Source organism: Mus pahari, chromosome 18, assembly GCF_900095145.1.
Source record: "Mus pahari chromosome 18, PAHARI_EIJ_v1.1, whole genome shotgun sequence".
Classification (NCBI taxonomy): Eukaryota; Metazoa; Chordata; class Mammalia; order Rodentia; family Muridae; genus Mus; species Mus pahari.
The window spans coordinates 33,088,622-33,101,443 of NC_034607.1; the positions used below are offsets into that span (position 1 = coordinate 33,088,622).

At 51.4% G+C, this 12,822-nt stretch overlaps 1 protein-coding gene across 7 annotated transcripts in view; it reads right to left on the reverse strand.

Moving 5' to 3' along the window:
• The window catches only part of Mtcl1 (microtubule crosslinking factor 1), a 113,890-nt gene extending 109,349 nt beyond the window's left edge, over positions 1 to 4,541 (reverse strand). For all 7 annotated transcript variants that reach the window (XM_021217993.2, XM_029531331.1, XM_029531333.1 and 4 more), the window contains exon 1: positions 3,429 to 4,541. In XM_021217993.2, the coding sequence (XP_021073652.1) occupies positions 3,429 to 4,457 (1,029 nt within the window). In that variant the 5' untranslated portion in view covers positions 4,458 to 4,541. The remainder of the gene's footprint in view (positions 1 to 3,428) is intronic.
• Between the last annotated feature and the right edge of the window lie 8,281 nt (positions 4,542 to 12,822).

Below are 12,822 nucleotides of genomic sequence, written 5' to 3' on the forward strand. Positions count from 1 at the left end.
GAGGAAGGAAGGAAGGAAGGAAGGAAGGAAGGAAGGAAGGAAGGAAGGAAGGAAGGAAGGAATCAACTCCTCCTAAGGAGAAACAGTTATCTGCTCTCAGTTTTTAAGTAAAAATGATGCTAAGAACTAACAGTTGAGAGCAGAGCAGAAAGAAACAGCCTTTCCTATCCTAACACTGGGCCATCACACAGGACACCAGGGCACAGGGTCCACTGCCCCTGGCCAGGCTGCGAGCCCATCACAGTAAAAAGTATGATTGCTAAGAGCACTTTCAAAACCAGCCAGTGGACTCGGTGATTACCTTGTGGAAAGTCCGTAGAAATGGAGGGCATAATTACTATGTTGACAAGGAGCAGCCGGCTGGTCTGAGTGTCCCAGAGCACTCAAGCAAAACGCCAGGCAGGGAGGAACCAAGGAACCAAGCTAGGTTTTTCTTTTCTTTTCTTTTCTTTTCTTTTCTTTTCTTTTCTTTTCTTTTCTTTTCTTTTCTTTTCTTCCCCCCCCCCCCCTCGCCGGTGGAAGTCAGTCTTTGGCATTAAGAAACTTGCCTGGATTTGTCTAAGACCCAAAGGCATTGGATACCTAAGTTAGTCTTAATTTTTGAATATTATCTGTGAGGTCATCAGAGGTCGGAGGATGCCCCAAGTGTGTTTCTGTGTATACACAGAAGCCAGTCTCCTGGACGGAGGCAGTCTGCTCTTTTCATCTAATTACCCAGTGTCCTTTGATGAAAGATGAAAGATCAAGGATGACACTACATGCTCCACACAGCAGAAGAGAGGGAGCGTACTAGTTGAAGAGACGTCCTTGAATTTCTTTACTAAGGATGCATCCTCTCAGAATGCCCACCTCATTTTCCTATTCCAGATGCTCTGGTCAACTGTGGAAATTCTGTACAATAATGGTTAGTTACCAGTTCTCTCTCAGGAAATAATGTAATGACTACACACCACCTCCCCCAACACCACCACCCCCGGAATGTAGAGACGTAGATCCTCTGCACCAAATTTCTTAGAGGAGAACACTGTTCCAGACAGATGCTGTGTGTCGTCCCAGGAGTTCTGTGCAGAAAGTGCACACTCCTCTACTGGGGATTGGAGGTGGGGGTGGGGGTTGGGGTGGGGGGGTGGGCCAAGGGAAACATCAGTAGGCAAAAAGAAAAATTACGTTTATGATGTGCACATTCTAGCTACCTTGTGGAAACAAAACAAAACCACAGGATGACTATGGCAGACCAAAGCGAGTGGGCAGGCTCACTGGCCTATGCGGAGGCCAGTAGGATTATTATTCTTTTGAAAGCTGAACTACCATAACACGCATGGCATCCACACATGGGCAATGACTTTGGCTTCCTGCTCTCCTTCAGCCCCTCTCATCGACTCTCCTGCTGTGTGTGCAAGAATACTGAAGGATGGACTCACAGACAGGCTCAGCAAACAGATGGCCTGGCCAGGACTCTCCCCCCCAGGAAGCAGCTACTGAATAGCTCTTGCAAATCAAACCTTAGCCATGGGATCTCTGCGGCCCTTCAGACACAGGCCACTGTGAGACACTCAATATGGGCCTTTCACCTGAGGAGAAAACAGAGGTTCCCCCTCCCTGGAAGGCTAGGGAAGAAGCCCAGAGGCAGTGGATGGGTATCAGCTAGGGAACAGCTTTGCTGGCACACCAAAGAGCAGCCTGAGCAGCCTGGTATGCAGGCTCAGGAGGGGCCAAAGAGAAAGGAACACCACTTTGAAGGACAGGGTAAGTCTGGGCCAGACCTGAAGGGTCTGATCCTTAGCATCTTGCTGAGGGATTGGAGTTGTGACAGATGGGGATCAGCAGCGGGATTTGGAGGGTGTAAGGCAGTATAGCACAAGATCCTGCTGCCCAGTCAGGGCTTTGACACCACTCTTTCTTGAAAGAAAACTCCATTCTCTGTCACTCAGCAGTCTTAATTTGGTTTCATGTGATTTGATCAGAACTACTGAAGGTCATAGGCCACACGGGTTAAACTTACGTCTGGGGCTAAAAAAACATGGTTTCCCTTCTCACCCTGCCTAGCCCTTGAGTTGGCCAGGTAAACCTGCCCAGTGCTGCTTGCAGGAGAGCCACACACCGCGTAGCTGTTTCCCCCCCCCCCCCCCAGTCCACACCTTTGAAACACTCACTGCTACCTATTACGTAAGACCAGACGACGGAGGCAAAGGCATTATTGGAAGCATCCCAAAGTGCTCCCATCTCTCTCTTCTGTACTGCCTTGCTCCGCCAACGCACAACCTAACTCATCATTGATCAACGAACTAACTTCTGATCAATGATGAGGTTCTGAGCACCCACAAGGAGGTGACAATTCCAGCCTGAATGGTGTATTTCACGACCATAGCCTTTAAAACCCGAACCTCCACTGCAGCATCAACACAGGGCCTCTCTCATTCAGGCAGGTTCGCCACCTGCAAACAAAACAGCTCAAATCACAGAAATTGAGGACACCCCAGGCATTGGCCCGGGAGAGGATACTCAACAAGATCTTGACAGATGTGTGAGCAGTTTTCCGTTCCTGGAGTTATTTTCTAACCTGAGGATTACAACCAATTAAGTCACTCTCACTACAGCCTCCCTTTGGTTTCTCTTACCAAATCACCTCAACTGTCTTTAACTTATCCCCCCAACTCTGTCTAAACCCTCTGCTCTGTAGACCAGCCCTGTAGAGAATATCACGGAGACAGTTTATCTATCCCAACTGATAACAAAATAAGACCATTGCTAGCAGGCCCCACTGGATAACACTCAGTGTGTGGGAGGCTACATATAGTTCCTTCGAAAGAGCTGCTGTGTCCTTTCCTGACACAGATTTTGAAAATCTACTTGGCAGTCACTTACAAAGGGCTGCTCACAAAAAAATACTGCAGTGCCTGAACCAGACATGAAGTTCAAGGCGCCCCTTCTGAATTTAAATTTTATCACTATGGACAGCACCCCGTCTGCTATACTCTAAAGACCTCGAAAAGACCGAATGGGGGCCCCAGCTCTTTCTGAACTCGCAGGTCCTCCTGCGGGTAAGTCTGAAAACCACAGCATACACAAGTTGCGTGTGTAGGGCTACAGCTGGGCATCTAGATAACCCTCTTCAACAGGTGACAGTGCAGGGGTCAATGTATTCAAAACGATGTATAGCTACCCCAAACGCATCAGCAAAGACAGGCAAGACTTCTAAAAGCAGTAGGAGCAAAAGTGGGGGGGGGGGGGGCGGGAAACCAGACCTACAGGTCCTCCCACAAGTTTGGAGTTAGGTTAACAGAAGCTAGCGACTTTGGGTAGCAGTTAGGGGCAAAGAAGGGGTAAAGAATTAATGAGACCCCAGGAGATGAGCTCAAATGACCCCAGGGAAGCCAGGGGGTCATGTCGGCTTCTGAGACACACCTGCCACCCCGGCCGCTGCTCACCTTGAGGTAGTCGTTCTCCGAGCGCAGTTCCTCCATCTCCCTCAGCAGCTCCTCTTCCTCAGCCACCACCAAGAGCCGGGGCTGTTCGCCCAAGCTAGGATCCTTGGAGGTCCCCAGAATAGTCCGCTCCGGTGGCGCTCGGCCCCCAACATCCTCCTGAGAACCGGGTCCCGGGGACGCTGTGGAGGCCCCGCCTGGACTGCTTCGGCCCCCGAGACAGGCACTGGCGACAGGGGGCGCCGCGAGCAGGATAGGGGGCTCGGGGCTGCCCGGCGGCGGCCCGCGGGGTCCGGAGCTCGGAGTGGGTGCTCCCCGTATAGGTTCCCGGTCACTGGAGCCGGTGCCCGACTCAGCGTCGCTGCTGGCGGCGGGGAGCAGGCGCTGCTCATCAGACAAGGGTTCGGAGGCGCAGTCGGAGAGATCCGAGCTGCTATCCGTGTGGTTGATACGAGAGCCAGCCACCGAGGTCACAGAGAGGGTCACGGCGGGGACCCGGGCGGCGGGAGCCGGGGGCAGGACGGCGCGAGCTGAAGGTGTCCCGGGGCCGCGCTTGGCTTTGCGGCCCTTCGCGACGGCAGGCGGCGGCTCGGCTCCAGTCGGCCTCCCCACCCGGGACAGTGGCTCCGCGGGCACCGCGCGCGCCGCCCTCCTGGTCCCCGGGACGGCCTTGGCGCCGCCCGCCGACCTGGCTCCGGCGCCCGGCGGCGGCTTGTCCTTCGCGCCGGGGACTACGCCGCTGCGTCGGGAGAGACGACCGGGCGCGGCCGGGGGCCCGGGTGACGGCGGCGCCTTTCCGGCAAGGCTGGGTGAGCGAGGAGCCGCAGGAGTCGGGGCACGGCCCGCAGAGGGGGTGGCCGTGGCGGGCCGCGTGTGCAGGTCCTTGAGAAAGGGTCTGGCGGGCGAGGGTGCGCGGTGCAGCCGCCTCCTCTCGGCCAGCGGGTGCAGGTGGTGGTGGCGGTGATGCTGGCCGGCTGGCTGCGGCTTGGTGTCCGGGGCGCCGCCGCTCGAGGGGCCGTTCAGCGTCTCCATGGCCCGGGCGGCGGCCGCGATCCGCAGCTCAGGCGGCAGATGCTCCGGGCGGCGGCGGCGGCGTGCAGCCTCCCCGCGCGCCCGGTCATCACTGACCCCCTGCCCCGCCCGGCGTGCACCCCGCGCTCCCGCCGTCCCCTCCCCCGCACTCAGCCGACCAGGGGGAGTGTGTCCCCTCACTCAGGTCAACGGCGCTCGGGTCCTCCTGGCACAGCCTCCGCGGCCGCTCGCATCCCCTGCACCGCGCGTTCGGAGAGCTGAGGCGGCCGCCGCGGCCTCGCACAAAAACACTTGTCTGGCGACGCGCGCCGGGCTCCCGAGTTCCGCTCCCCGCCCACTGCCAGTCCGCGGGGGATCGGCAGCCAAGGCTTCTGCCCGGCTGCTCGGGCGGAGAGAAGCTGATGCACGCGCGTCCCCCTCTGTCCCCAGCCTGGCGCACACGCCCCGCCTCCTGCCAGCGGGACGGGGAGGGGGCGGGGCGGCCAGGAGGCGGGGCTGCAGCTCCGGGGGACGCGGGGGACGCAGAGCCCGCGTGCCCACGCGCCCACGCCGCCGAGGACCACTGTTTGCCTTTGGATGTACTGGGGCTACCACCCAGAGCCGACTAGGAAGGGAAGAAGCTAGGGTGAAGGGAGGGAAGAAAGCGGGCATCGGCCACTTGGGGACACTTCAGGTGCAGGCCGGGTAGAAGGCCCCTCTGCGGTGGGTGCCAGCCTTCTCTCTGTTCCACCCAGCCCCCTCTATCTGACTCCTGCCTCCCCTCTTCGCTTCGCTTCGCTCCCCACCGCTCTCCCCAGAGCTTCTTTAAGGATCCCTGGTACCGGATGCAGCGTCAGGACCGACACAGCGCTCCACAGTTGGCACCCCCAGTGGCCTGGGCAGCTCTGAGAGGGAGGAGCCGCTGTAGAAATCGGAGAAGCAGCTCGCCAAGCTGGGGTCTGAAAGGGAGCTCACATTTATAGTTCCAGCGGCCTTGCGCCAGGGACTGCTTCTACACGCATGGTGACAGTCCCGAACTCGAAATCCTGTTTTCAGAATGAGACAGGGGCACGAGGAAGTGAAGCGGCTTGTCTGAACTCCGGGGCTAAGCCGGGATTCAAACCTAGGAATGCCGGAGTCTCAGCCATGCACGTTTGCCTTAGAGCACCAAGGAGCCTGAGTGCGGGTTCCGCTCCGTGGGCAAGGCACTTGACCTTTTGGGTCTCAGATTCCCTCCTCACCTGTAGAATCAGAGAAAACCGATTATAGATGTATTCTGATTAACTGAGCAAAGAGGAGGACTCACCTGTCCACTGTAAAGTGCTATTGACAGATGTTACGTGTGGTTTATATCCCAGGCTTTGGATGTTGGGCAATAAGTGCCCCGAGGACAAGTCTAAGTTGTCCTCTATCTAGATTCGGGATTTGGGGAAGGAGGGATGAACAAAAAGAAGACGCCAGCAAGGGAATCCTGTGTTCTCCGAAAAGATGCTGGTCTTGCAGAGAGACCAGTTCACAGCACAGTTAAGTGGGGCAGGGCTTAGACCTAAAGCTGTGGAGTGGAAGATGAAGGATTCTGATTGATCTTATTTGCTGAGAAAGATCCCAGAGCGGCAGGGTGTGGCAGGGGGCATGGTGGGGGTGGCTGTATCCTAAAGCACCCACAGAGAGGAGAAGAATACAGACTTGGAAATGCTAAAGGAAGATTGTACTCAAAGTCTATACTTAAAGACAGAATGGCCTTCCTTAGCCGGAACCTTCAGAAGCTGCTGGAGAAACTGGCTTTTTTTTTTTTTTTTTTTAAGTATAAACCAAAAGATAGCATGTCTTGTTGGGGCTTGAGCTCAGATCCTATTGAAACCTTCCGACTCTATTTGCACTTACAGGCCTGGACTTTGCGAGTCACTTTTGTGAAAATCTTCTGAAAGTGAGGCACACCCTATATAATCCGTAATAAGTACATTTTGAGTCCTGCCCCTTGAAGTGCTTGGAGGGAAAAAGACTGGTTGGTTAGATGGCCGGCCAGGAAGAGGCCGGCAGCCACGCTTGACTAACTGTGTCCACGAGAGGGCGCTCCAGCGTTCCCCCTCAGTACCAACGTGAAGAGTCCAATCCCCTGCCCACCCTCACATTCCTGAAGAAGTATGACCAGGACTCTTAGCACAGCGTGTCACCTCCTCAGACCATACACAGTCATGAAGAGTCCACCCAGAAGTGTTTCAGTAAGTCTTCCAAAAACTTACCGACTGGGACCCAACTTCCTTTCCCTTAAAAAGGACAACGGTCCTCTTTCTTAGCATCACGTGATCCTACTGCATCTAGCCCAAGGAGTCGGGCACTCCTTTGTTTTCTTGAGTTTAAAGAGACACGGGCTTGTTTGTGCTTGTTCGGTTTGTGGATGGCTCACTGGAAAAGCGTGCTTGCGGTGCGGTTGTGTGAGTTCACTGGCCAGCTAGGCTAGTAGAAAAGAAATAGGCTCCAGGGTCCCAAGAGAGTAAAGTGGAGAGTTAGCAGAAGAAAACTGGCCTCCTCCGTAGGTATGCATCCCGGGTTGTGCACTTTGCATACAACATATCATACAGACACTATAGCACACACACACACACACACACACACACGCACACACACACACCTGTGGGCAAGACGTCTAAAATTCAACTATGACTTGATGTTTTTTTTTTTCTCTTCTTCTTCTGTTAAATAAAAACTAGTTAAAGATTAATGGTTTATAGTTAGAACCAAACTTAAATGCCTTACTCTGTAGAACAAGACAAGGTGGGCTTGCGTCTGTTTGGTTCCTTTGCTGGGCAGTGTAGACTTTTACTTGGCCTCTCATCTGAAAGCGATGAACCAGCCTGCCTCCATCGTAGGCTTGAAAGCCATCTTACAGTGAAGACAAACGAGGCTCATGCCTGTTTATGACTAAGTCTGTTTCTCAAGGATTGGTCTACGCCCCACCTGTAACCTTAACTACAAATGTTCTGGCAATCATACCCTTTTTTTTTTTCCCCAAAAAAGTTATTGTAACCATCTTGCAACCCTACCTTTATTTCAAACAGTTGTTATAGCTACCTGTTGTTATGACTACCTGTTGTTATGACTACCTTAGAAGCAACTTGCAGGCTGGTCTTTGCTTCAGGAGGTCTTTAGGACTAACTTATTATATTAATGTTCTTCTCCTGTAACCTTCCTTATTTTACGCACCCCTTCCCTCATTTGGAAACCTCCTACCCTTGAACTATAAAAACCTTGCCTTCCTCACATCCCATACAGAGCTCTCAATCCTGCCTTAGAGGGAGGCAGCCCATGTGTACAAATAAAGAGCGTGCTTTAATTAATTGCGTGCTTTGACTAATTTGGCCATGATGGTTTGGGTCTGCCGTCTTTCTCCTTGGATCTTTAGGATGAACAGAGGTGGCTACCACAGGAGTGCTTTTGCAGGCTTCTCCAATTGCTGACTGGGTTTGGACATTGGAGACATTTGTCAGAAGATGGGGGTGGGCCAGCTGCCTACCCCTCCCTTCTCTGCTTCAGGTGGCCTCTCCAGCAGTGGCCAGTCTTCACGGAGTGGCATCCTGAGGATCTAGCCGTCCCTGATGCATGATCTTCACCTTCTGGTCATTTTTTCATTTCACCACTATTGGACAGGTAGAGGAGGTTGTGGCCTCCCGCGATAGCCAGTGTTGCGTCGGTAGAAGCCCCCACTTTCCCCACCTCCCCCTGTTTGAGTCTGGAGTCCTTCGCTGTCTCTATGACCAACTCTGTGCATGGGAAGCTCGATGCATTTGTAACATCCATCCACCCCAGGGGTCAGCTTTCTTGTTCTGCACAGGCTTACATGAAGGTCTTTGAAGTCATATACTCGGGCTCTGTTTATAACTGCTTGGTCACCTCTATGTCTGAGGGCAGGATGATGGAGTGTCAAGAGCTGGGGCAACAGGAAAGCTTGGTCCAAACCCTGCCAGAGTTATTTGTTCTCTGTGCCTTTTGATGTGGTCTTGATCAGGATTTCCTTTGTCTCATTCCCTTTCTGCTGCATCTCTTCCCCTCCCCTGCCCTCCTCCACCATACCCTTTGCCCTCCCCTCCCCAGCCATCCCTTCCCTTTCTCTCTCCCTAACTCACTCTCTCTCTCTCTCCCCCCTCTGCCCCCCACTTTGCTATGTTGCCCAAGCAAGCCACACTCATGTGCTCACAGAACTCCTGTCCCAGCTCCCAGTCGGGACCACACTATGTGCTTCATCTTTGAGCATTTCCTATGAGTCAATGTGACTCAATGGTTTATGACTGTCACCATAGCACACCTGCATTTGTCTGCATTTTAACAGTGGCTTCTAATTAAAGAGTACTTATATATTTTCTGCTCCATTTATACATAAATTTTATTTAGGGAAAATGCACAAGTTATTATGAGTTGCTCTTTTGTTTTTATTATTACCATTACGGCATTATATAAGTTATTATGAGTGTGTGTGTGTGCGTGTACACTTACACTTTTTACTGGGGTCTATCAGGGTTTGAAAATGTCACATTAGGTGCCGGGCAGTGGTGGCACATACCTTTAATCCCAGCACTCGGGAGGCAGAGGCAGGCAGGCGAATTTCTGAGTTCAAGGCCAGCCTGGTCTACAGAGTGAGTTACAGAACAGCCAGGGCTACACAGAGAAATCCTGTCTCGAAAAAAAAGGAAAAGAAAATGCCACTTTAGACATGCCCCTTCCCCGAGTCAATGTCTATTCTAATCTTTTTGGAATTCCCTCCCCACTCCACCCCACCCCCACCGTGAGGCAGGGTCTCATTATTGTAGAGCCTGGCTGGCCTGGACCGCTCTCTCTAAACCTGTTGACTTCAGATTCAAGAGATCTGCCTGCCTCTGCCTGCCTCTGGAGTGCTGGGATTAAAGGCATGTGCCATCACATCAGGTCTAGTGTTTTGTTTTTTTGTTTTTAATAAATGTTTAGAGTAGTACACATATAATATTCTCATTTCATATAAAGGACATTTCCTAAGAAAAATATGCCCTCAGTGCTGACCAGATTGAAAACCACAGCCTTTCTCCAGACAGGTTGGTTGGGGAGGCGTGCCCCCTGGTGGTCGATATTGGGATGACATCCTCTCCCTGAGGTGAGGATCAAGAATTTCAAAGTGTCACCTGCTGGGTGGGGATTGTGGGGAGGATAGGTCGGGATGCAAGTGGTACCTTGTGTAATTTGGAATAACTTTCAGGTGATCCTAAGAGCCTTTTTTTTCCCATCAAAGACTGACTGAACAACTCCCTTAGACAAGCTTTGGCATGTTTGCCAACCCTGGAATTAAACTTTTGGACTTCTTTCCTCTGGCAATCTAAGTGCGAATTCTTTTTAAATTATATTTAAACACTGTTCTGGGGCTGTAAGCTTGGTGCACAGAGAAAACATGTTGTTAAATAAGGAAACGTAATGAAAACTCTCTGGCTTCCTCGGTCAGCACCGTGTGTAGCTATGTTGTCAGGCTTTGCTTTAGAACATTGCAATTTTTGCCAAGTACTTCAGGCTGCCTTCTGCCTGCTTTTGTTGTGATTAACCAGTGCTTATTGCTGTTTCTACAGAGTTACTAGCCCTTCAAAGCAGGGGTGAAGATGCGACAGCTCGGGATGCAGCTCAAGGTTGACATGAGCCCCAATACCACACAAAAATAGAAGAAATGGAGATGATACCAACAGCCATTTCTTTCATTTATTTGTTTTAAAAGATTGCTTGGGTGGGGGGCGGTGGCACACAACTTTAGTCCCAGCCCTCAAGAGGCAAAGAGGCAGAGGGATCTCTGAGTTCGAGGCCAGCCCGGTCTACAGAGTGAGTTCTGGGACAGCCAGGGCTACCCAGAGAAACCCTGTCTCTGGGAGAAGGGAAAAAAAAACAAACCAGACTCGGGAGGCAGAGGCAGGCGGATTTCTGAGTTCGAGGCTAGCCTGGTCTACAGAGTGAGTTCCAGGACAGCCAAGGCTACACAGAGAAACCCTGTCTCGAAAAACCATTAAAANAGGCAAGCAGATCTGTGAGTTCAAGGCCAGCCTGGTCTACGAAGTGATTCCGGGACAGCCAGGGCTCTGTTACACAGAGATCCTGTTTTGAAAAACAATAACAACAAAATAATTGTATTAAAACATCAACAGTAATAAAGTAAATAAATAATAAGATGAAAAATGGATTGTAATGGGTGACTAATATAGTGAAGGAAATTATTAAGGTTGAGTGTATTTACTGAGTACTTGTAGCCGCCAGAGGCCACGGGTTACTGGGTTCCTGAAATGAAAGCTGGGGATGGATAAGAAGGGCGGCGAGAGAATCAACAAACCAAGACAAAATTCTCTGATCGAGGCTCAATCTTTAATTCTAGGGTCTGAATTTAAAGGGGGGAACCCATCCCCCACTTTGCCAGGATCTCCTTTCTTTGTCAGGAAGGCAAGCTCAGGCTGTTCAGCAGGTAGTGGCTTCTTGCAGAAAGCTGCAGATGTGGCACACAATCGACTTCACCTAGGTGGGAAGACTCCACCCTAGGTGGGCTAGCTGACTGTAGCAGACAAGGTCTGACTCAGCCTGCTCAAGGCGGGGGTGGGGGGGTGGGGGGGGGTGGTGGCAAGTATTAACCATGTCTTATGTAATGGAGGTAGGGTGGGGCAGTTGACATGGGGGTCTCCCTATGTATACAGTCTGGCCTTCCACTTGCCATCCCCCTGCCTCAGACTCCTTAGTGCTGGGATGACAGTTGTATGCCCCCATCCTCAGCTTTAACAACGTTAGAATAAAATTTGCATTTGAATATCATCCCCTAGAATTTCGGAGCAGAAACAGATTTTGAGGAGTGTTGGCTGTCCTCCCGCGTCTCCCCACGTTCTAGGGACCCCCTATCTGGCACCTTCCAGTTTCTGCTTAGAAGCAGTTTTTCCCTGTGATGCAATTTACCATCCAGCCCATGGAACATTTATGACTCCATAATTACAGGGATAACAGGCGTGACCCAGACCTGGCCTGGGCAGCTCGGGCTGTGTGGTCACTGTATGAGTAAGGTACGTACATCCCTCGAGGTGGGGATGTCTCAAGTCAAGCTGACTCATCTTTTGTGTCCACCCACACTGAAAACATGACCACTTTTCTTTTTGTTTAACTCTTTCCAATAGAGCTGGGGGTAGGAGACATGAAGAAAGTAATTCCATCATCTGCTCACTTGTACGTACATTCATTTGAAGACTGGGTATCAGACAGACAAGTTGCTAAATTTCATATAGACATTAAGAGGTACAGGGTTGGACTTAATGAAGCATGGTAGCCTCTTTGGAGGTGTGTGGGGGGGGGGCTCATACGACAGAAAAATCTTATGAAAAAGAGGAAAAATCTGTCACTGGTCACTGGTATCCAGAGCCAGTCTCCAATGTCACTCAGGCCTGGATGACCTTAAGAACCTGCCTGGCTCTTTAGGCCCTGTGCTTTAGCTAATGTAAACTATGTCATAGCCTCAGGATCACAAAGGGCCACCCTGGGACCATGCCGGATCAAGAAGTAAACACGATCATGAGTCTTATGTTGTACGGCATTATTCACTCTTTCTGGTTTGCCAAGACGGGGTCTCTCTGTGTAGCCCTCGCTGCCCTGGAACTCACTCTATAGACCAAGCTGGCCTCAAACTCAGAGATTCCCCCTGCCTCTGCCTTCCAAGTGCTGGGATTAAAGGCATGCGCCACCATGCCCGGCAATATATTTTATTTATTATTTCTATGTAAATTTACTGCCTCGGATTTTTACTAATTAAAGTAATTTTTACTAATTAAAGTTCTTTATATTTCTACCCTATAGAACGGAGACTCTGAACTGTAATAGCTTTCTAATCTACCTCCCAGACTGATGAATCTAAAGGTCAAGATGAACTTGTGCGTGTTAATTATCAATCTGGGGCTATCTGTGGTAAGGTGTGGGTCGCCTCCGTTCATTCCCAGACAAATCAGACTGGACGATAAGGAGCTAAAGCTGGAGTTGGAGCTCATGGCTCCTCCAGGGTTACCTGTGTCCCATGCCCAGCATCCACATCCAGAGACTGTTAAAAATGTATTTATTTTTATTTGATATGCATTGGTGTTTTGCCTGCAGGTGTGTCTGGGTGAGGATGTCAGATCTTGAAGTTACAGACAGTTGTAAGTTTCCATGGGGATTTGAACCCAGGTCCTGTGGAAGAACAGTCAGTGCTCTTAACCACCAAGCCATTATCATCCCCTACCAGCTCCCCAGAGATTTGCAACTACCCATAATTCTAATTCTAGGGGATTCAATGCCACCTCCTCCTCCTCCTCTCCCTCCTCCTCTTCCTCTTCCTCCTCCTTCTCCTCCTCTTCCCCTCCTCCTCCTCCTCCTCCTCGTC